The sequence below is a fragment of the Liolophura sinensis genome, chromosome 1 (assembly GCF_032854445.1).
Source record: "Liolophura sinensis isolate JHLJ2023 chromosome 1, CUHK_Ljap_v2, whole genome shotgun sequence".
NCBI lineage: Eukaryota > Metazoa > Mollusca > Polyplacophora > Chitonida > Chitonidae > Liolophura > Liolophura sinensis.
Window position 1 is genome coordinate 83,760,029 of NC_088295.1, and position 24,845 is coordinate 83,784,873.

Here is a 24,845-nt window from a genome sequence, read left to right on the forward strand (position 1 = left end):
TAAAAAGGTCAGTGATACTGGCAAATCGGTTCAAGACTCTTGAATGAAAAATCAGCCAACTTGATGCCATGTCTGCATGAAGCCCGATCAGATCTACATTGTTCAATCTAGACTGGAAAGCTGCATCAAACGCATTATTCTGGATCCATCAAGTACTGGTTTGATTGCATCTGTACGTCATGAAGTGGGCGTGACATCTGGCTGTGGTTTCCACCAAGCTGCCCATTCTCCTCCTCTGTCATGGTGCAAATGAAATAATTCTGTGATGTTGCAAACCCCATTCACATAAATAAGAAACTGGCTCTTGGCAGCCGATTGGCCCCTAACCACAGAGGTCATAGGCTACAGTTTGTAGTTAAAATGCTGATCATTTGAAGTTTGTTGTTTAGTATAGGCACGATTGTTTTCGCACCCATAAACTTGACTGCTGTAGGAAAAGTGAGAAAGTCTTGAGTTTGACATAAAATCTCCAAAAATCAAAAAATTCATAAAAATTTCCCTTCATGAACCAAAAATGTTGGGTAGAGACAGTGCCATTAGTTTAAGTAACTTGGAGGTTGACAGCTACCTCTTCCCCTCACAAGTACAAATTCATGAAAGCCCCACACAATTAAGTCAATGTCTTCCACTTCGGTCAGTGCGGTGCAATGACCCTGGAGCCTCTCACCAATGCTGTTGCTGTGATCAAGCCCAGCTCTTACTGGTTTCAGGTATCATGTGAGAAAGTCTGTCAGCAACCTGGGGATGGTCATGACTCTGCTCGGTTTCCTCCCACCATAATGGCCACTGTAGTGTGAGTGAAATACTCTTGAGTACGGCCAAGAACGACCGACCAAACAAATAAATAAAGCCTGAAGATGCTTGTGGATAATTATGAGCCTTAGTCTTGTTTTAGTTCTTTCTTAAGTGTTTTAAGGCAATTTTGGGTGATTTTTCGAGAACACATACGTTCAGAAAAGTAATAACAGTAGAGGGTAAAATGTTTAACTGCATCTAGTGCGCTCTGTGAAAAAAATTTCCTCACGGCACATCAATAGTTTTGACAAACTTTGCATTCAAAATTTTTTGTTACTATTCACTTAAGAACAATCTTTAGCAGTTACCATACCACTGAAATTGCTTTTAATCACACTTTTCGATAATCACTCGAGGCTAGGTCGAGCCAGTTCATTTTGGCGCAAGTTTATCATGTTTTCTGGAGCCGGTTGAATGTCACCCTCGGGAGCCATCTTTACTCTAGGCGCGCGATAAATACAAGCGCGCCACAGATGCCACCCGGTCAAAATGGCGCTGAAATCGAGTGGAAACAGAAAATGGAATACTTTAAAGTTTAATTTGCTGTGTCCTTGGTCATTGTTTTTAAAGCCATTCTTGGCTCCTTCGGCTTTTGTAATTATGATGGGCTTCGTTTCAGTTTCGTGTTTTATATCTGGCGCCGGGAACACAGGGATGGAGAACACTTTTAAATCAACAACAGCAACAACAACAGCCACAACAACATCATTAACCAAATTACACGAGAGCCCAAGAGACGCCCAATTTACCGACTGTGTAAATGGTCCAAAATACACTTGTGAGTATAGCTTACAGTTTAGACGACCACTTTTACTGACGTTTTGTTTTAAATCTCTATTCCATAGTTTAACAAATCAAAATGTCAAAACATCTTTGGGAAGTTGTATTAAAGGTTGATGAATTTCTTGGTTTAAAGTGAAATTGTTTCATTCTTAAAAAACAGATTTGGCAGTGCATTGGCCCTCTGTAGTGACACCAACTCACCTGCTGCACACCCCTCCTGCTTCCGTAGACAGGTAGTTCAGTGAAACATTAAGGTCTATTTTCAACAATGTCTGATCTTTACCTGCCTCAGCATTTAATTGTAGAATTGAAAAAATCTTGTAAATCAATTCCACAATTCACTTTGCGAAACAAAGTGGGCCTTTACATTCACTTTAGAACAGCTGCACAGGCAAATTTCTGCTGTGCATTAAAGACAATGTGACCTTTATCACCACTACTGCGAGTATAAATCCGTACCCGAGTCGAAATGTTGTCTAAACCCACACAAATATTTCCTTTTCACTCGTCGAAATAACTTTGTGCTGTCATGGTGAGTCCGGTGTGCTTAAATCTCTGAATTGTGCACCAAAAGATATGGAAATTAACCTAGACAAGATCAAGCAACCAGTCTTAAATGATATCGGTAGCAATGCTTTCATCAGTCAACATGGATGTTGAGTGAAAAAAAAGGGTTCCAGTCAAGGCTTGCAGCTATCAATTGCGCATCTGCTTTGTCGTCCATGTTTTCTGACCATGGACTCGGGTACAATCTGTATTTTGGATGCACCAGATGTGTCGCACATGCACACCACGATGTTGAAGACTGAAAAATCAACACTTTATCGGGTTTTCTGCACATAGCTAGTCTGAAATTGATTGAAACTTGTAGGAGTGATCGAAAAGATCCATCTTAACTCAGTTCACGCCAGTATTGGAGTGAATTTAATGGCCAACTTCATTCCGCATAGTGCCTTATGGGATGGACCTGCCCAGATTTTGAATTTAATGTCTAGGTAGGTAAATATCAGAAATTGTTGAAAATAGAACTTAACGTTTAATTTAATTGAACTACTCTGCCTGGCAGGTAAAAATCCTGCCCACGTATTCTTTGCCTTCATAACTAATTTCTTATGTCACAGCTTTTTAGCTAGGTGAAAACGCTCAACATCTAGTTCATTTAGACCAGCGATACTGCCAAAGCCCTGCGTTAAGTTTCGGCTACTTTGTGTAGGATGGTAGCATTATGAGAAAATCATTTCTTTGTTTTTTAATCCATGTGGAACTAAGCTCCATGTGTTGCTGCAGCTAAGATTTTGCACTGACATTTGTCCAGTCTACAAGCCAGACGAAGTGTCCACCACATAGGACTTTTAGCTCATGTGCATAGTGAAGAATAGCACTGGGGAGTCCCCAAAACAGCACTCATTTCCATTTTATAGACTTTTCAAGAAACGTGCCAAACCACTTATCACGGAAAGAGGAGATGCAGCAAAGCTTAAAGGGATACAGAATTGTTTTTAATTGGCTATGGTTAGAGGCCAGCAAGTCTAGGCTATACCAAACCTCAGCTGAATTTTTGGTTAGGCAGATTTTTTCAAACATTACGAAAGCTGCGCAGTTTAACCCAGGCAAACCTATCTCCACTCTCAGCCAACCAGCATAAATTCTGTATCCTTTTAATTCAAATGTATGGTAAAATAATGAACATTTCAAATGAACTATGACCCATGTGGTAAGTGCCCCCTTTCACACATCGAGCCCATCATTTTTAGCTCGCCTGTATAAAGTTGGCATATATACAGGGATATTCCATCATTGATTCAGTGTGTACATATTAAGTACTTACCTGTAAATTACTGAATTCCTGACTTAGTGTCTTTTGTATAAGAATCAGTGTTAAACAAAGTGTTAGGGATGGTGTCTCAAAAAGTACTGCATGTATTGAGTTCAGGGTTAGCCCATATGCAGAGCACATTAGCATAAGGGGGATATTCCATTGTTGATTCCATCATTGATTCGGTGTCTACATATTAAATACTGATATGTAAATTACTGAATTCCTGACTTAGTGTCTTGTGTATAAGAGTAACTGTTAAACAAAGTGTTAGAGGTGGTGTCTCAAAAAATACGGAATTTATTAAAATCAGGATTTGGACACAGGTCGAGCAGAATAGAATTCCATCGTTGACTGGGTGTGTACATATTAAATACTATAAATTACTGCATTTACGACTTAGTGTATTATGCATTAGAATCACTGTGAAACAAAATGTTTGGGTTGGTATCTAAAAATTATTGCCACTTGCTTCATGAGGTCCCTGTCTTCATGATTGACCTTGTCATCTGAAAATATTTCAAAACCTTATCAGAGTATGTAAAGGTAATCAATAGCTCAAAATGCAAAGGTGGATAACAATGTTTTGAAAGATTTATACTGTGGAGTGAAGTTTAAGTATGAAATGGTAGACGCTCTTAAGAAGACAACAAATTAATGCTTCAACAGTGAATTGATGTCCTATGACTCCAAAGTTCAAACAGTGTATGCATGTGTGCTGTGGGTGAATATAAGCCATCCTGCAATGTCGGATCACACGCCTCATCAAAACAATGCGAGCGCGTTGTCAAAATGTGATACAATCTCGTGGCGGCTACACACGATATTGATAATTACTGGTCATCGAGTGAAAATGATCAAAAATTCTGTGATAAAGTAAAGCATTGCCGTCGAAAAATCTGGTTGACTCCTTATATGAAATTTTTAAAATCGACCGATTTTCAGTTATCGCTTGCCCATTAGTGCACAACTGCACCTGCACGTTAATCCTTGATATAACACGTCCGCCGGATTACTGGGATAGTGTGTGCAGAATTTCACTGCAATATATATATCAAACAATGTTTTTGGGGGGAACTTTTGTTTCACTCTATATATACTGCCCCTCAGGCAATATGTCTGACATTGAGTGCAGTCTTAACAGCTTTATGGATTACATTCTGTTCATTAATTCCCAAAAATCTAAATACATGATACTGGACAACGGCTGCAGTTAATCAAACACGTTCCTTTTGCTGTTATACTTGTTAGACGTAAACTCGAACCAATTAGTAATGCTAAACTGCTTGGTATTTATATTGATGAACATCTTTTCTGGAGCACACAAATTGAAAATGTGTGTAAAAAGATTTCTAAATTGTTAGTGATTCTAGGAAAGGAGAGTACTCTTCTAACATGTCACTTTAGTGATATTTTATGTATTTTATATATTTTTTAAGTCTTATGTTCTTTGTCACTTTGATTGTGCTGTTTAGCATGGGGAAACTGTTCAATTAAAAACTGAGAAAGGATAGTCAAGTTACAGGAGAGAGCTATTTGTTTAGTTCTACAAGGAAGCATAAACACATCTGAAAAAAACTTTACCTGCAAGACTAAAATGGATGCTATTTAATAAAAGGGTAAACTACAAAATTCTTTGTATCATCTATAAAGCTTTACATAATCTCTGCCCAAACTATATTAAACAACTTTTCCCTCCAAACAAACAGCTGCACAATATTATTCTTAGATCAACACAGCATAAAATATATCTCCCTAAAGCAAGGACAAATTAGGCCATAGAAAGCTTTACACATATAGGCATCAAACTATGGAACTGCCTCTGTATCCATGTAAAAGAAGTCCCTTCCCTATCAAGCCCCTTCCCTATCACTTAAAATAAGTTAAATGTGCATCTTCAGACGACCACTGAAATGTACATGTATGTAAGTGTGATATGTTCAAACCTAAAATGTACTTTTTTTTATTTATTATTTTTAATTTTTTTTTATTTATTTATTTACTTTTAATTTTTTTTATTTATACTTAGATGTATTATTATTATTATTATTGAAAACCTTTTTGTAAGGCTAGGTGCATTGTTCAAACCAAACGGGGTTGGTAATGGGCCATCTCCTGCTACTCTACTTCTCCTGCTGGTTGGGACAGTTGCAGGGACAGCACTGTTGGTTGTATTGTTGTTTTTGGATGTATGAATGTATATAGCCTCACTTTTAAACTACATGATGCTTTATTTTCTTTTATATATATTGATGTATTTTTTGGTTGGACTGAAGTACATGTTTCCTGTATATTGTTTTTTCTGTGAAGGCCTTGAGGAAGATTCATTGTAAATTGACCGGGCTACACTCTATAAATGAAGATATTATTATAATTATTATTACATGTACTTTTCTATTAATATACTGACATTTATATGATATGAATGTCAGAAGGGCTGAAAATGATTTCAAAATTCGCTCATTCATAACTCTTTATGTATCTTTGGGTACGGACAGTGTTGAAATGTGCTGTTAGCTAGAGTCGAAAATAGACAAGGTGTTACAAGTGACCTTTGATACCCCACACCACATTTGACATCGTTCCTAAATTCTATCTTGTTATGAAGTGTTTTTGTTTTTGACAGGTGTCATACTCAGACAAGGCTTGGCTGTTTCTGAAATCTTCACACCAGAGAGAGGAGAGGTCCATGTTTATTGCTACCGAGGAGAAATTAAAAAGCCATGGAAGTTATGGAAAAAGCCTCAGGTTGGAGTTTAGAATTATGTCATAAATTAATGTGCACATTTGATGTCATTTTGATTGTGATTGCTTATATGAAATCCAGTATAAACCAAAATAAAATATTTTGGGGTAGAGAAGCAGTAAAAATGAATAATTTTGGTTATGTCCAAAACTACATAGATTCAAATATAGGCGAGATTTTCTAAAATTGTCAGATAAATGGTGGTATTTGGAAGATTATATAAACTTTACGGCATTATGTGAACTATCTGTGTCCTTTTCTTTGGTTTCCAAAATCGATTTGAAATGTGCTGAATTTTTGTTGAGATTTACAACTTTTCGTCTCATTCTGTAAGATTTAAGCTGTATCAGATTGTTAATTTAGTCTGAAAAGTTACGCAGGGTTAAAATGATCGTAATTTCCATGTTCTGATGATAACGGTTTTAGGTGAAGGTAAATTTTGGTTTGGAGGCGAGCTACAAGGTGTACTGGGGCAAAAATGCATCAGACATCTACAGCCAGTATAGTACTGACTATATGGCCCATCTGACAATGATCTACCGCCCAGAGACTCTTACATTGGATCCATTCAATGCCAGCTGTATTGGTGTGTCCTCAACTTACGGTTATCATCTTCAGTTCTCCGTCAAATGTAAGTCTGACAACATTTCCAATGGCCATTTGTGTTTCATCTATCTTTTTAGAGGCATAATTAAGTCTTTTCTTGCTGTTGTAATGACGTACTTTCAAAGAGGACAGGGAGGAAAAAATATTTTAAAATGTAAAACAGATGTAAAATAATAAGATAAGTAATACTGTTAACATTAATTTATCTATGTGTGTAAACTTTTGTTTTCAGCAATAGAGCTTTGGTATCCATTTTTGCAGTTCCTGGGAATATTCTTTTTCTTCTATGCCAAGAAGTTAAGCAAGTAAGTGTTCTCTGCCATGAGTTATAAAGGTTTCAGATCTAGTGATTATTTACATAACGCTTAAGCACATGGTGAGGTTTTTACACGCAGACTTTGTGTCAGGATTGGTAAATGTTTGTCATGTATTTGGTGAACTACATGTATAGTAATGGGGAACTGGTTAAACTCTTTCCCACGGGGCCCAGAGCTGTGTCATTTGGTCTTCCTTCTTTATGTCACGATTATCAGTGTACGTGTGCTCAAAAAACATATGAAGTGCTCAAGCGCTGCAAGGTCACAGAAGAAAACGATGTGTTCTACTGTCTGTATAGCTCGTCCTCGAGTCTCCCATTTACTTCAAGTAATTTACATAAGTTTGTATGCATATTTACCTTAAATAAATACAACAGGATTTGTGTGTGATTTTAGAAATGCAGCTTTTCACTATGGGACTGGTGTCAGTGTTGGGGTTGTGGCTTCCATACTCATTGTGGCCTACATCCTGGGCAAATACATTCCAAGAGTAAGTACTTTTCTTTCTCTACAAACATCTTTGGTTAGACATAGTGAGTATAATATGTGCCTGGCTGCTGTATATATATATATAGTCTGAATCAACCCAGCATCTATAAATATTTTTTGTATGAATAGTGAATATTTTTCGTGAGGTTACTACAACATTTACAACAAATTGGTCTTGTGTAAATTGATTTGAATGATATTTTAATCACCAAGAAAACTTAAAAATATTTATTTTAGAAATTCAGTGATATTATCGAACTAGGCTTTCATAATTGATTACTAACTGGAATAATAACTCACAAATATCTTCTTCAGTTTGTCTTTCTCTGTACCTGGTAATCAGGAAATAATCCAGGATTTTAGAGTATGAATGCGCTGCTGTCTTACTATCCGTGTACAAATTTGTGTGTGCCACAGAGAGCGGGCTTCATCACATTCTTTCTGGGAGGTTGGTCCATCATGGCCTATGTGATGTACTATATCTGGTACCAGCTACGCTCCATCATGGAGGACTACTATCAGTTTGTGGTTGGCTACCTGCTGGTGGTTGGACTCATCAGTTTTGGCTTCTGCTACAAGTATGGCCCTGTCAGTGATGCCCGGAGCCTGAACCTTATCCAGTGGGCCATTCAGCTTCTAGGCCTCATCCTCATTTACTTCATGTGTCAGATCCCAGAGATCTCTGCAGCTGTTATTGTCATCATCATCTGTATCTATAACTTCCCACGCAGCATTCTCAATCTGGGCAGGCGATTCAGGTATGTGTCTTGTTGATGTTGTCTTACATGAATTTCATGAGAAAGTTTCACATTTTGCCTGATTCTGATCGTTATAATAATCTTAGAAAGGTTTTTTGAGGCTTGCTTGGAAGGAAGGATGCTACCCTATTGGAAAAGTGCAGGCTTAAGCATCAAACTTAAGATTTGTTTGCCATAAAAATGCACATTGTTGGATGAGATATCAGGTCATTTATCATACTTAATTTTGTAAATGTACCCAAGAGTTTAAAAATTTAAATTTTAACCATCATAAATTATTGACAGGAGACAATTTTACATTCTGTAATAAAAATTAAGAATCAAATTTCTGTGATTAAAGAGATTCAAATAATTCAGCTGAAGAGCATGTATTATTAGGATTGCATTTCTTGTCATGTACAGAGAAACTGTGAGCCTGCCAGCTATGGGGTAATTATGGCTTAATGCCAGCAAATTTGTCAAGTTCTTTGTGAGATAGCAGTCTTTAATAGAGGTTTTTTGATGTCTTTCAACACAGTCTGCTTTCAGCTATTTATGTCATGCATGCTGACATTGTTGAGTGATGGTGCAGGCCTTTAGGCATTTTGAAAGCTTATGTTTATTTATTTGATTGGTGTTTTACGCCGTACTCAAGAATATCTCACTTATATGACAGTGGCCAGCATTATGGTGGGTAGAAACCGGGCAGAGCCCAGGGGAAACCCACGACCATCCGGAGAGGAAGCCAGCATGAGCTGGACTTGAACTCACAAGCGACCGCATTGGTGAGCGGTTCCTGGGTCATTACGCTGCACTAGCGCACTAAACAACTGAGCCACGGAGGCCCCTGAAGGCTTATAAGAGATGAAAGAATGGAATAACATTTTATTTGGATTGCATGTAATTACAAGAGACGAGAGATCTTCTTCGGAAAATCAAGAGGTTTTAAAACAAAGGGACTGTGCTGTCCAATAGGGGAGTTTCGAGCTGGAACACTTTTTGTCATCAAAAGTAAAAACAGTTCTGCTGTGTCATGTGAATGTTAAAAAATGTTTGGCCACCTTCGTTTACATTAACTTTCTGATTTCTGGTGGTCTCCAGAGTCACAAATGACACCTGTTTCCTTCAGGAGCTTCTGAAGTTCACAAACATTCAGATTCCCAACTTTGTCTATCATTCCACCACTCTAAATGACATTTTATGGCACTTTTCAGACATCTGTATTATTGCGAATGTGATCAAATATAGTTGCCTAACATTTTTGACAGATTTTTATACCTTCAACGATAAAAGAGTTTGAACTCGATACTCCCCTATTGGCACCAGTCAAATATTGGCAGCATTTCTTTTCCAAGTCATCAAGATGACGTCAATAGAAATAATAGAAAATCAGTAAAGCATGTATATACTATGAAACCCTTCTGCACATCTTGAGATCCAGTGCCAATCTGGCTTTTGTTTCATATGAAGTTCTGTTTTTCAATTTCAGGTTCCGATTTTTCCCTCCTCAGAGACGTTTGCTGACAGAGGAGGAGTTTATCCGTCAGGGGGATGAGGAGACAAGGAAGGCTTTGGAGGACCTGAGGCAGTTTTGTCGTAGTCCTGAGTGTAATGCCTGGAAGACTATAGGAAATCTGAAAACACCCAAAAGGTAATCAAAAAAGCAGGAAGTTGTGCAAGACATTCTGCTCAAATAATTGGTATCAGTCCAGTAGCAGTGTTAAATAGAATGGAAAAAATTTGAATGTGAGATATCTGTATTGTTTGCTGGTTTGCTTGTAACAAAGAGCACTACAGAGCAAACATCATTTTCAGAAAGAGTTTTGTATTGAAGATCAAAAGTGTCTACTTCAACTGATCCACCTGGTCTTTCAGAAAGTGTATGCTGGTTTATCATGCTTTCCACATCTGTACAGCTGCTTTTTGGGTTTGCTGAAGATGTGGATATGAACAATAGTTATCTATAATTTCTTGCTTTTGTTTTACCAATTACAGTATCTCACCAAAAGTTTGGAACGTAAAAATGCACTTTCTGTAGCACATAAAGGCATTAAAATAATAGCTTTGATGCCAACGTAATACCACATTAATCAAGCTTTACAGAAGACTATTAAGGTGGTCCTAACATTAATGAATAAATAAGAATCAAGCAAAATGTGTCACTTGAAAAATGCTAAACTTTAGGTGAAATACAGTATGTGATATTTTATGCAGTTGGCCGTTGTTCACACGTAACTTCTCGTGCTGTTTCATTATTAAACCTATCATCCTCAAGAAACACAGTTTGTACAACAGGGCAAGTGGTTTATGAAAAATTCCATAGATTTATAGGTGATTTGAGTACATGTGTACTGTACTTGAATACACATAGAAGTAAATATGTGGACATGTCATCAGATATTGAACTTCATGCATGCATTTTTTAGGTTCGCAAGTTTCATAGAAGGGGATTCTCACTTGACAGACCAGGAGCTGATAGATTACGACTCCGATCCAGAGCCTGTGTTACCACAAGATGATGATGATGATGAGGATGACAGCAATGATGAGGAGAACCATCGTCCTAACCTCGGCTACAACCGGCACAGGTGGCGCCCCCCTAACTCGTTCAGATAACACAGCGCTGCGCTATTTCCAGTTTGTACAATGTCCAACTTGGCTGGGAAAATGTGATAATGACTGATTTTACCACTCCATCTATGTAACCGTCCACAATATTTTTATTTCTAAATAGATGAACATTTGTGTTGTATCTTGTGTAAAACTAGTGTAGGTTGTGGAAGCTTTCAAGTGCTGTACTGTATGTATGAGGAGAATTGCCATGTTTCCAAGTAAGATAGCTCTCAAGTCTTCATGTAGTTTTTGAGAATCATATGGTACCATCTGTAGGATGCATGCAAGAATGGATTCAGAACTGTTTAAGTGATTATGATGGTTTAAGATTTAAAAATCTTCAACAAAGTGGTTTTGTCTTTTGTCTTCCATAATGTATTTAGCTGTTGCATGTCATCTGAGGGTAATTTTGATGTCAGTAGATCAGAATTTCCCAAAATATGTATCATGCAGAGTAGTCTGCTGTACTGTATGTACATGTATATATATATTTTTTTTAATTTTGATGTATTTTGTTTGAAGCCCTAATATTTATTGCCAGTACGAAAGTGTATGTTTTTGCGGTTTATGTGTGTGTACAGTAAAACTTGAACAGATTGGACCACACATTGTGACACACATAGTGTTTGTTTTGGCATATCCGAAGAATGTTACCTGGTCTGAACAGGTTATTTTACAGTTTCTGGTACGTTCACATGTGCCACTACCTAAATAATGTATTTTACTCTTTAAAATCTAGTGCATTTCCTTATTCCATATGTTTTCACCATGACGTGGAAATATTGCCAAGGTGGCATTAAGTCCTTCATTCATTCAAAATGTAATGAATTTTATTTTTAAAGTACATCTAAAGTTATACTTTACTGGTCGAATTTGTTGAGGATTTAAGGTACCATAAACAGACTGAAGTGTATGTATGTGCATCATGTTAATAGTGGCAGTCCTGACCTGTTGATAGTGTACACTTCTGCAGTCCATGAAAAGTGATCTCAATTTATTTGAAATAAAAAAAAAAAAAACAAGAGATTCACATAGATATATTTTATGTGACATGCGGAGCTCTCCGCACACAAGAACGTTTGATTTTGCTTCTACATGTACATAGGCTATGTTGCTCTTTCTGTGTAAAACTTTTTTTAACCGTTTTGATGAGTACTATGATGCTTTCAGGCCAACTCGTCACTGTATGTGTGCAATAGTCTAGCAAAGTTGGAACTGAACTGAGGAAGTATCAAGTATGCTGCACTGGTTGGCTTTATTACTGGCAAATAAACACTCTTCTACATAAGCTTTCATTTAGGCGAAAAAAGACAGCTGTTCAGTCTGCTCACTGCTTTTAGCAGTGTACACTGTTAATCACAGTTAATCATTTTGGAGCATTCTGGTCAGCTGTTGGTGGTATGTTTTTACTCAAGAAGACTTTTGTCTTATAAGTATATTTCCGCCGCCACATTCAAGGTAGACAACTCTGTACATAGTAGACGTTGATTGCCTAAGAACTTTCAATGCCTTGTCTTGTAAAATCGCCAAAGTTTGCACTCTTAAGATGTGATTAGGTACAATGTGTCATCAGATTTTCCGAAGTGGTGATGCGTACAAGATGTTTAATATGCCTTGTAATATGTATATGGTGCCAAAGATCATTAAACTTTTTTGTTTATTTTTACATCTATACACGTGGTTATGTTTGCTTGACGGTATAAGGATATCATCTGAGTGTAGATGTACTCTGGCTCTCAGACAATTTTTGCACATAGAAATTGTGAGACTACAGTTACACAAATATGATCAGAAATGTTCAGGGAAAGAAATGTTTCATGTGAGTTTTGTTCACATCACCAATTATATTCTTGTCCACAATATAGTTCCAAAATGTTTGTCTATTTTTAAAGGAAATTTTTTTCAAGCAGGCATACATAGTGATGTATTTTTCATCACGTGTAGTTTCATCACATCTCTAGTGGAATGAAATGACAGCCATGGATGTAGACCAGTTACTTTCCTTCCACAAGTGAACAGCAGGGAAGTGTAGAGACTGCACACTGTGTCCACACACCTCCCAAATAAACAGGGCATTACCAAAGTGACTACTTGTATTCGGCAGAAAAGAAAGGCTGTCACTTGTGTGATATGACTGCAGTTAAGCAAAGGGATCAGTACATTCAACCTTCACAACCTTTTTCTCTCATTTGCAGGTTTATATGTAGACACACAAATTTCTCATGTATGTTCTATTTATTAGGATTCCAAGCATCAGTTGTTCTCGCTGCAAATTATTTCTCTTCATCTCTAACAACTGTTTTTTTTTTTTGTTTTGCGAGAAAACTGTTTCACAGCTGTTAACTTTCTATGAATGTTCATTGCCAAATGGCTTGGGCTCCCTGCTGGAGTATAAAACTTTACCTAACAGTGACCCACTTTTTGGCCATATTGGAGAAGTATGACTACTGGGGGTATCAGGATTGAATATTTTGTGCAAATCGGTCAAGAAATGTGGAAGCTCACTATATGTCATTTTAGTCATGTGATGACCTATGGTTGAATTTTGAAAAAAAAGATAACAATTAAATGTAGTTTGATTTGCTGAAGACAATGGTGGTATTAAATTTCTTTAAATTGCATTTAAAGCTCATTTTAGAGTAAGTTTTTCACATAGCTATAACACTGTAATAGCTATAAAACTGAAAATTGGTCGGGAGATAGATCTTTATTTTTGACTGGTAGGACCGTGGGGCTAAGAGTTATATCCATAGTCAGCTCGTAAAATTGCAATATCCCAAAACCGGTAAAGGCAGAAAAACAAACCTGGCCTTCTCAGTAACAAACATATGAAGCAGCTTTTGACGTTTTGTGCTATTTGGCCAGTCACATGATTTAGCAGCCATTTTAGAGTTTATTGACAAGCTGAAACCATCTTTTTCTGTAAAACGGTTAATGATCTTCAGATGAAATTTCACTTGCAAATTTTAGGTGGATCGTAGCACCTACATTGTAAAAGACCTTTTTGCTTGGTATGCAAGTTATACTGTAAGTGCCAATGAAATTAGCTAAAAAGTAGGTCAAGTCTCAAAATTGCTTAAAATTCTTAAATAAACACACTGTCTGGTACACCTCGACAACAGGATTACAAATCTGTAAGAATTATTTTTGTACTTGGTATAGTTTTCAGGCTGTAACCTCCAAAACATCAAAAATATGAAGTATGATGCAACCACCATACCCCTCCTCCTCCATACATACACACCAAACCTGACAAAACCACCCTTCACCTTCATGCTAGACGGCATGAAACGTGTTCACTGCAGGGTGCTGGCTACAGGACCTGTATTGTAATTCTGCCCAGTGACAGGAGCAGTAGATCAAAGGAACGATCTCTTTATACATGTGGCCCAGCACTGCTATTTGAGAGTGATATTTTTTTTTCTTTTTACTGTCTTTCACCATAGCCCCAATGAACATCACACCTAGCAGTCACCAGTTCAAATCCAGCTCATTCCTGCCAGTCTTTGTTCTTTTTTTCTTCCATTACCGTGAAATTCTTCGGCATTAGACAATCAGTCATCAGTACAGAGACTATGGTTCATTTGTGGGAGATCGTGATGCCGGGTATTGCTGAAATAGTTTTGTTTTCGTTGAAAATGAGATCTGGTTTCAACAAGGTAAATGTAGTTCACTTGTTCCGAGACTTTACTGTCTAATATGGATTACGTCTATTTTTTTGCTTGTATTAGACAAACCTGGAGTCATGTCAGAAGAACATAGAGCTGATGGACTTAAACGGTCTGTGGTGGAGAAAGTGGATGCTGAAGGCTGTGTGTACAGACTGCTTGAAAGCCGTCTAACTGCATGCAGTTCAAGTTAGAGGTTAACTGTGCTCAAGGATATTTCACCAGTATTATATTGGGTCAGTTTCAGGGGAGGAGGAAGACAAAGTGAATCACTTACCTATGCCAAATAAGTGATACGTGGGATAAAATGAATGTAATACTCTAATAGATCTTGTTAATGCATGGTGACTGTAACACAAGCCCAGGCATCACTGGGTATCCTGCCAAAATGAAAATTTTAACTGATTTCCTCAGAGAGAGACTAGACCTACAATCCAGCGTCTACTGAGAAAATTCTTACTTTAAAAATGCAAAGCCTGATGCGTAGAATGCCAAATAAATGAATTTCCCAAGCAAGATCAGTATGATCAAATTGCAAGTCTAGGACAGTCTGGTAAGCTGTCACTCTTTGTTGATGGATTAAATTCCTTGTTCTCTCATTTCAACAAGCTCCAGATATTCCAGTATAATCGAGTACATCAGAACAAACTCAAAAGTATAGACAAGTAGTCCGTTGTCTTCTTGAAAAAAGCTAAACTGTGCAAGTATGACAAGGCAGGGTACATTCACAGTGCAGATAAGAGTAAACAAAAGACCGTATTAGAATGATGTCATTTTTTTTTTTACTTCGGACTGAAAAATGGACGGAGTTTAATCTAACAATGAGTAACAAACAATATATAACCTGAAAATGACAAGTTACAAAAATATACACTGATAAACTTGGGACAGCCATGTACATATATTGCGCAAACTAAAAAAACTAATTATCAGCAACAAATGCTTAATTTTTTTTCTTACCTTCCCCCTGTTTGAAATCAATATTATGGCAATTATATACTAAAAAAAACAGGAAGCTTTAACTTAGTAAATTGTTGTATAAGCAGGCAAATAAATAAAAATCTACATAGTAGGTCACGGACATGGGTCTTAGCAACATCACTACAGTGTATATAAATAAAGTACGGTATGTCTTAATAAAAGATACGGCATTTTATGTTTTGGTAGTTTTAATAAATGATTGGTCTCACAACAGCATGATACAAGCACTGTCATGCATGACATCCTGAGTGTACAAACATAAGCACATAACACATCATGTTCAAACAAAATAAATTAGGGCTGATAAATAATTTTACAGTGTTAACAGGAGTTACCTGGTTTGGCAAAATAAGTGCAAATGAATAATGAGTGATCCTTTCTCAGATCTACTTTTCACAGTTTGCCATTTAAGCGTACACAACTGTTAATAATAATATAACAATGGCTAGAATACAGAGCTACAGGTACCAGTAATTTGACACAATGATCCAGTGATCCAAAAAATGACACAGGTAACTCCGGGTAAGTAGTTTATGCTAACTACAGACTAATGTTATTGACAATCTGACATGACACAGGCCAAAGCAGTCTCAGTACTGATTACACTGTCAGAAAAAGATCTTTGAACAGCAAAAACACATTTAAGGTAATAATATCAAATCTCTGCTTCATACACTTCAAATGAAAAAAGGATCTTTCACTGACAAAACCTTAGGAATTTTTACTTAACATTTAACCCGAATACTTCAAATTATATACAGCTTTGTAACAGACATATATATACGTAAATATATACACCATATAAAAGTTAACGAAAGGATTTAATCCTGAATATTGATCCTTAATATTAGCTTGTAAATAAAGCTCAGATTAAGGGAAGATTGTTATGATGGGTACAAATACTGGCTGTTCTTTTTACATGGAGTGGACATGATTCCTCTTCGAAAATCAGTATTAAGGCAAATGCAAGATCTCTCTTGATCAGATATGTTGGAACTTTCGGAGTAATCATAACATCACAAGCAAGGAACTTACTGGGAGGTGCTCACCATAGTATATTAGCCCCCTTCCCTCCTAGTAATACACATGCACAACAAGAGAAATTTGATATGTTACGTATATGAGAAAGAATAGAAATTACTAATACATCGACACTTTAAAAGAACAATGGATTTTTTTTCTTAACAAACACACCCCAGTATGAGCAGCCTTTGTGTGATTTCAGCAACAGTAGTGTGATTTTAGTGCCAATCATACCAGTTGTGTGGCCAAATTTCAGTTTTCCATCTGGTTGACTTGAGGTTTGCCAAGATTTCAAGTTATTTGCCGAAACATCAGATGTTATACTCCATCTGATCTTGGATAATTGCATAACCAGTGTATTACATGACACCAATGCAATGACCTTAACCTCATGAGTTTGTTTAAGGCCTCAAATACAGATTCAGTAATGTGTCAAATGCACCTAGTATCTGTTGGATCACTGAAATGATCTTTCCTTCACACAGAAGGAATTCTGGCCATTAATACAGATTCAGTAATGTGTCAAATGCACCTAGTATCTGCTGGATCATTGATCAGAAATGGTATTTTCCTTCATACAAAAGGAATACTGGACAAGCATCACACACACTGTAAAATGTAGCATAAGCAACACTCAAGACTTGCTGATACTACGTAACATTTTCTCTATTTTCTGGTCGTTGGAAATGATGTTACTCTTGACAGCAGCTATAAGATCCATCTGGTCAACGATAGCCTGGTCAATCTCTGATAGCTGAGCTTTAAGAGGTTCTATGGCCTTATCTGTTATGCTGAAACAACAAAGGCATGAAAAAATGAATACCACACATGGCAAAAGAAGAATAAATCATCTCGTCAACAAGATATGATGAGGACTGAATTTCTTTTACTTGCAACACATGATGGAACTATTTGAAATTCACAGTATTACAGAATCAAAAATCGTGAGCCATCATCATCTTAAAAACATGAATCAAAAACTGTGTACCTGATATACAAAATAATAGAGGTGCTCCATAATGACATATTCATAATAATAAGTGTACTACAGTGTATTATTTGTGGAAAATACATGAAACAGACAAACATGCTTACTAAGGTTTACATTATCTCAAATGTCAGAAAAATCACACAAACCAGTACCAGTATTCTTACCTCTGTTCTCGCTTCAGTGCTAAGCTCTGTTCTTTATTTTCTTTTTTCCACACGTCCAACTCTTTCTGCATAGCATCTAAATCTTCCTGCACATAGTCCATAATTTTCCCCAAGGATTTTAGAGTATGAATGCGCTGCTGTCTTACTATCCGTGTACAAATTTGTGTGTGCCACAGAGAGCGGGCTTCATCACATTCTTCCTGGGAGGTTGGTCCATCATGGCCTATGAGATGTACTATATCTGGTACCAGCTACGCTCCATCATGGAAGACTACTATCAGTTTGTGGTTGGCTACCTGCTGGTGGTTGGACTCATCAGTTTTGGCTTCTGCTACAAGTATGGCCCTGTCAGTGATGCCCGGAGCCTGAACCTTATCCAGTGGGCCATTCAGCTGCTAGGCCTCATCCTCATTTACTTCATGTGTCAGATCCCAGAGATCTCTGCAGCTGTTATTGTCATCCTCATCTGTATCTATAACTTCCCACGCAGCATTCTCAATCTGGGCAGGCGATTCAGGTATGTGTTTTGTTGATGTTGTCTTACATGAATTTCATGAGAAAGTTTCACATTTTGCCTGATTCTGATCGTTATAATAATCTTAGAAAGGTTTTTTGAGGCTTGCTTGGAAGGAAGGATGCTACCCTATTGGAAAAGTGTAGGCTTAAGCATCAAACTTAAGATTTGTTTGCCATAAAAATGCACATTGTTGGATGAGATATCAGGTCATTTATCATACTTAATTTTGTAAATGTACCCAAGAGTTTAAAAATTTAAATTTTAACCATCATATATTATTGACAGGAGACAATTTTACATTCTGTAATAAAAATGAAGAATCAAATTTCTGTGATTAAAGAGATTCAAATAATTCAGCTGAAGAGCATGTATTATTAGGATTGCATTTCTTGTCATGTACAGAGAAACTGTGAGCCTGCCAGCTATGGGGTAATTATGGCTTAATGCCAGCAAGTTTGTCAAGTTCTTTGTGAGATAGCAGTCTTTAATAGAGGTTTTTTCATGTCTTTCAACACAGTCCGCTTTCAGCTATTTATGTCATGCATGCTGACATTGTTGAGTGATGGTGCAGGCCTTTAGGCATTTTGAAGGCTTATATTTATTTATTTGATTGGTGTTTTACGCCGCACTCAAGAATATTTCACTTATATGACGGTGGCCAGCATTATGGTGGTGGCATAATGCTGGGGAAACCCACAGCCATTCGCAGGTTGCTGCCAGACCTTCCCACGTACGGCCGGAGAGGAAGCCAGCATGAGCTGGACTTGAACTCACAGCGACCGCATTGGTGAGCGGCTCCTGGGTCATTACGCTGCGCTAGCGCACTAAACAACTGAGCCACGGAGACCCCTGAAGGCTCATAAGAGATGAAAGAATGGAATAACATTTTATTTAGATTACATGTAATTACAAGAGAGGAGAGATCTTCTTCAGAAAATCAAGAGGTTTTAAAACAGAGGGACTGTGCTGTCCAACAGGGGAGTTTCGAGCTGGAACTCTTTTGTCATCAGAAGTAAAAATAGTTCTACTGTATCATGTGAATGTTAAAAAATGTTTGGCCACCTTCGTTTACATTAACTTTCTGATTTCTGGTGGTCTCCAGAGTCACAAATGACACCTGTTTCCTTCAGGAGCTTCTGAAGTTCACAAACATTCAGATTCCCAACTTTGTCTATCATTCCACCACTCTAAATGACATTTTATGGCACTTTTCAGACATCTGTATTATTGCGAATGTGATCAAATATAGTTGCCTAACATTTTTGACAGATCACATGATACAGTTGGACTTTTTATACCTTCAACGATAAAAGAGTTTGAACTCGATACTCCCCTATTGGCACCAGTCAAATGCATTTCTTTTCCAAGTCATCAAGATGACATCAGTAGAAATAATAGAAAATCAGTAAAGCATGTATATACTATGAAACCCTTCTGCACATCTTGAGATCCAGTGCCAATCTGGCTTTTGTTTCATATGAAGTTCTGTTTTTCAATTTCAGGTTCCGATTTTTCCCTCCTCAGAGACGTTTGCTGACAGAGGAGGAGTTTATCCGTCAGGGGGATGAGGAGACAAGGAAGGCTTTGGAGGACCTGAGGCAGTTTTGTCGTAGTCCTGAGTGTAATGCCTGGAAGACTATAGGAAATCTGAAAACACCCAAAAGGTAATCAAAAAAGCAGGAAGTTGTGCAAGACGTTCTGCTCAAATAATTGGTATCAGTCCAGTAGCAGTGTTAAATAGAATGGAAAAAATTTGAATGTGAGATATCTCTATTGTTTGCTGGTTTGCTTGTAACAAAGAGCACTACAGAGCAAACATCATTTTCAGAAAGGGTTTTGTATTGAAGATCAAAAGTGTCTACTTCAACTGATCCACCTGGTCTTTCAGAAAGTGTATGCTGGTTTATCATGCTTTCCACATCTGTACAGCTGCTTTTTGGCTCTGCTGAAGATGTGGATATGAACAATAGTTATCTATAATTTCTTGCTTTTGTTTTACCAATTACAGTATCTCACCAAAAGTTTGGAACGTAAAAATGCACTTTCTGTAGCAAATAAAGGCATTAAAATAATAGCTTTGATGCCAACGTAATACCACATTAATCAAGCTTTACAAAAGACTATTAAGGTGGTCCTAACATTAATGAATAAATAAGAATCGAGCAAAATGTGTCACTTGAAAAATGCTAAACTTTAGGTGAAATACAGTATGTGATATTTAATGCAGTTGGCCGTTGTTCACACGTAACTTCTCGTGCTGTTTCATGCGATTGGCCGTTGTTCACATGTAAATTCTTGTGCTGTTTTCTGCGATTGGCTGTTGTTCACACGTAACTTCTCGTGCTGTTTCATTATTAAACCTATCATCCTCAAGAAACACAGTTTGTACAACAGGGCAAGTGGTTTATGAAAAATTCCATAGATTTATAGGTGATTTGAGTACATGTGTACTGTACTTGAATACACATAGAAGTAAATATGTGGACATGTCATCAGATATTGAACTTCATGCATGCATTTTTTAGGTTCGCAAGTTTCATAGAAGGGGATTCTCACTTGACAGACCAGGAGCTGATAGATTACGACTCCGATCCAGAGCCTGTGTTACCACAAGATGATGATGATGATGAGGATGACAGCAATGATGAGGAGAACCATCGTCCTAACCTCGGCTACAACCGGCACAGGTGGCGCCCCCCTAACTCGTTCAGATAACACAGCGCTGCGCTATTTCCAGTTTGTACAATGTCCAACTTGGCTGGGAAAATGTGATAATGACTGATTTTACCACTCCATCTATGTAACCGTCCACAATATTTTTATTTCTTAATAGATTAACATTTTTGTTGTATTTTGTGTAAAACTAGTGTAGGTTGTGGAAGCTTTCAAGTGCTGTACTGTATGTATGAGGAGAATTGCCATGTTTCCAAGTAAGATAGCTCTCAAGCCTTCATGTAGTTTTTGAGAATCATATGTTACCATCTGTAGGATGCATGCAAGAATGGATTCAGAACTGTTTAAGTGATTATGATGGTTTAAGATTTAAAAATCAGCAACAAAGTGGTTTTGTCTTTTGTCTTCCATAATGTATTTAGCTGTTGCATGTCATCTGAGGGTAATTTTGATGTCAGTAGATCAGAATTTCCCAAAATATGTATCATGCAGAGTAGTCTGCTGTACTGTTGTACATGTATATATATATATTTTTTAATTTTGATGTATTTTGTTTGAAGCCCTAATATTTATTGCCAGTACGAAAGTGTATGTTTTTGCGGTTTATGTGTGTGTACAGTAAAACTTGAACAGATTGGACCACACATTGTGACACACATAGTGACACACATTGTGACACACATAGTGTTTGTTTTGGCATATCCGAAGAATGTTACCTGGTCTGAACAGGTTATTTTACAGTTTCTGGTACGTTCACATGTGCCACTACCTAAATAATATATTTTACTCTTTAAAATCTAGTGCATTTCCTTATTCCATATGTTTTCACCATGACGTGGAAATATTGCCAAGGTGGCATTAAGTCCTTCATTCATTCAAAATGTAATGAATTTTATTTTTAAAGTACATCTAAAGTTATGCTTTACTGGTCGAATTTGTTGAGGATTTAAGGTACCATAAACAGACTGAAGTGTATGTATGTGCATCATGTTAATAGTGGCAGTCCTGACCTGTTGATAGTGTACACTTCTGCAGTCCATGAAAAGTGATCTCAATTTATTTGAAATAAAAAAAAAAAAAAACAACAGATTCACATAGATATATTTTATGTGACATGCGGAGCTCTCCGCACACAAGAACGTTTGATTTTGCTTCTACATGTACATAGGCTATGTTGCTCTTTCTGTGTAAAACTTTTTTTAACCATTTTGATGAGTACTATGATGCTTTCAGGCCAACTCGTCACTGTATGTGTGCAATATTCTAGCAAAGTTGCAACTGAACTGATGAAGTATCAAGTATGCTGCACTGGTTGGCTTTATTACTGGCAAATAAACACTCTTCTACATAAGCTTTCATTTAGGCGAAAAAAGACAGCTGTTCAGTCTGCTCACTGCTTTTAGCAGTGTACACTGTTAATCACAGTTAATCATTTTGGAGCATTCTGGTCAGCTCTTGGTGGTATGTTTTTACTCAAGAAGACTTTTGTCTTATAAGTATATTTCCGCCGCCACATTCAAGGTAGACAACTCTGTACATAGTAGACGTTGATTGCCTAAGAACTTTCAATGCCTTGTCTTGTAAAATCGCCAAAGTTTGCACTCTTAAGATGTGATTAGGTACAATGTGTCATCAGATTTTCCGAAGTGGTGATGCGTACAAGATGTTTAATATGCCTTGTAATATGTATATGGTGCCAAAGATCATTAAACTTTTTTGTTTATTTTTACATCTATACACGTGGTTATGTTTGCTTGACGGTATAAGGATATCATCTGAGTGTAGATGTACTCTGGCTCTCAGACAATTTTTGCACATAGAAATTGTGAGACTACAGTTACACAAATATGATCAGAAATGTTCAGGGAAAGAAATGTTTCATGTGAGTTTTGTTCACATCACCAATTATATTCTTGTCCACAATATAGTTCCAAAATGTTTGTCTATTTTTAAAGGAAATTTTTTTCAAGCAGGCATACATAGTGATGTATTTTTCATCACGTGTAGTTTCATCACATCTCTAGTGGAATGAAATGACAGCCATGGATGTAGACCAGTTACTTTCCTTCCACAAGTGAACAGCAGGGAAGTGTAGAGACTGCACACTGTGTCCACACACCTCCCAAATAAACAGGGCATTACCAAAGTGACTACTTGTATTCGGCAGAAAAGAAAGGCTGTCACTTGTGTGATATGACTGCAGTTAAGCAAAGGGATCAGTACATTCAACCTTCACAACCTTTTTCTCTCATTTGCAGGTTTATATGTAGACACACAAATTTCTCATGTATGTTCTATTTATTAGGATTCCAAGCATCAGTTGTTCTCGCTGCAAATTATTTCTCTTCATCTCTAACAACTGTTTTTTTTTTTTGTTTTGCGAGAAAACTGTTTCACAGCTGTTAACTTTCTATGAATGTTCATTGCCAAATGGCTTGGGCTCCCTGCTGGAGTATAAAACTTTACCTAACAGTGACCCACTTTTTGGCCATATTGGAGAAGTATGACTACTGGGGGTATCAGGATTGAATATTTTGTGCAAATCGGTCAAGAAATGTGGAAGCTCACTATATGTCATTTTAGTCATGTGATGACCTATGGTTGAATTTTGAAAAAAAAGATAACAATTAAATGTAGTTTGATTTGCTGAAGACAATGGTGGTATTAAATTTCTTTAAATTGCATTTAAAGCTCATTTTAGAGTAAGTTTTTCACATAGCTATAACACTGTAATAGCTATAAAACTGAAAATTGGTCGGGAGATAGATCTTTATTTTTGACTGGTAGGACCGTGGGGCTAAGAGTTATATCCATAGTCAGCTCGTAAAATTGCAATATCCCAAAACCGGTAAAGGCAGAAAAACAAACCTGGCCTTCTCAGTAACAAACATATGAAGCAGCTTTTGACGTTTTGTGCTATTTGGCCAGTCACATGATTTAGCAGCCATTTTAGAGTTTATTGACAAGCTGAAACCATCTTTTTCTGTAAAACGGTTAATGATCTTCAGATGAAATTTCACTTGCAAATTTTAGGTGGATCGCAGCACCTACATTGTAAAAGACCTTTTTGCTTGGTATGCAAGTTATACTGTAAGTGCCAATGAAATTGGCTAAAAAGTAGGTCAAGTCTCAAAATTGCTTAAAATTCTTAAATGAACACACTATCTGGTACACCTCGACAACAGGATTACAAATCTGTAAGAATTATTTTTGTACTTGGTATAGTTTTCAGGCTGTAACCTCCAAAACATCAAAAATATGAAGTATGATGCAACCACCATACCCCTCCTCCTCCATACATACACACCAAACCTGACAAAACCACCCTTCACCTTCATGCTAGACGGCATGAAACGTGTTCACTGCAGGGTGCTGGCTACAGGACCTGTATTGTAATTCTGCCCAGTGACAGGAGCAGTAGATCAAAGGAACGATCTCTTTATACATGTGGCCCAGCACTGCTATTTGAGAGTGATATTTTTTTTTCTTTTTACTGTCTTTCACCATAGCCCCAATGAACATCACACCTAGCAGTCACCAGTTCAAATCCAGCTCATTCCTGCCAGTCTTTGTTCTTTTTTTCTTCCATTACCGTGAAATTCTTCGGCATTAGACAATCAGTCATCAGTACAGAGACTATGGTTCATTTGTGGGAGATCGTGATGCCGGGTATTGCTGAAATAGTTTTGTTTTCGTTGAAAATGAGATCTGGTTTCAACAAGGTAAATGTAGTTCACTTGTTCCGAGACTTTACTGTCTAATATGGATTACGTCTATTTTTTTGCTTGTATTAGACAAACCTGGAGTCATGTCAGAAGAACATAGAGCTGATGGACTTAAACGGTCTGTGGTGGAGAAAGTGGATGCTGAAGGCTGTGTGTACAGACTGCTTGAAAGCCGTCTAACTGCATGCAGTTCAAGTTAGA

General features: G+C 37.2%; 2 protein-coding genes across 3 annotated transcripts; one reads left to right on the forward strand and one right to left on the reverse strand.

The window, feature by feature from the left end:
* The first annotated feature begins 1,290 nt into the window (after window positions 1-1,290).
* Window positions 1,291-23,462, forward strand: LOC135477529 (nuclear envelope integral membrane protein 1-like). 2 transcript variants are annotated; one of them, XM_064757672.1, is made up of 8 exons: window positions 1,291-1,573; window positions 6,021-6,142; window positions 6,567-6,771; window positions 6,979-7,051; window positions 7,460-7,553; window positions 17,906-18,246; window positions 19,749-19,910; window positions 20,772-23,462. In XM_064757672.1, the coding sequence occupies exons 1-8, from the start codon at window positions 1,396-1,398 to the stop codon at window positions 20,959-20,961; spliced, it is 1,365 nt and encodes a 454-aa protein (XP_064613742.1). In that variant the 5' UTR covers window positions 1,291-1,395; the 3' UTR covers window positions 20,962-23,462. The 2 variants fall into 2 exon arrangements, with proteins under 2 accessions (XP_064613742.1, XP_064613751.1); XM_064757681.1 differs by lacking the exons at window positions 17,906-18,246; window positions 19,749-19,910; window positions 20,772-23,462 and adding exons at window positions 7,970-8,310; window positions 9,779-9,940; window positions 10,716-13,382.
* On the reverse strand, window positions 15,345-17,817 carry LOC135482236 (TRAF3-interacting protein 1-like). The gene is made up of 2 exons (XM_064762115.1): window positions 17,730-17,817; window positions 15,345-17,365 (listed from the first exon to the last, which is right to left on the reverse strand). The coding sequence occupies exons 1-2, from the start codon at window positions 17,798-17,800 to the stop codon at window positions 17,209-17,211; spliced, it is 228 nt and encodes a 75-aa protein (XP_064618185.1). The 5' UTR covers window positions 17,801-17,817; the 3' UTR covers window positions 15,345-17,208.
* Window positions 23,463-24,845: the final 1,383 nt, after the last annotated feature.

Bases quoted from the DNA above. Each gene is read 5' to 3' on its own strand.
- LOC135477529 (XM_064757672.1), top strand. From the start codon at position 1,396: ATGATGGGCTTCGTTTCAGTTTCGTGTTTTATATCTGGCGCCGGGAAC. The intron at 6,772-6,978 runs GTAAGTCTGACA...TTTTGTTTTCAG, and splicing joins TCTTCAGTTCTCCGTCAAAT to CAATAGAGCTTTGGTATCCA. The intron at 19,911-20,771 runs GTAATCAAAAAA...TGCATTTTTTAG, and splicing joins AATCTGAAAACACCCAAAAG to GTTCGCAAGTTTCATAGAAG.
- LOC135482236 (XM_064762115.1), bottom strand. From the start codon at position 17,800: ATGCAGAAAGAGTTGGACGTGTGGAAAAAAGAAAATAAAGAACAGAGC. The intron at 17,366-17,729 runs GTAAGAATACTG...TTGTTGTTTCAG, and splicing joins GCACTGAAGCGAGAACAGAG to CATAACAGATAAGGCCATAG.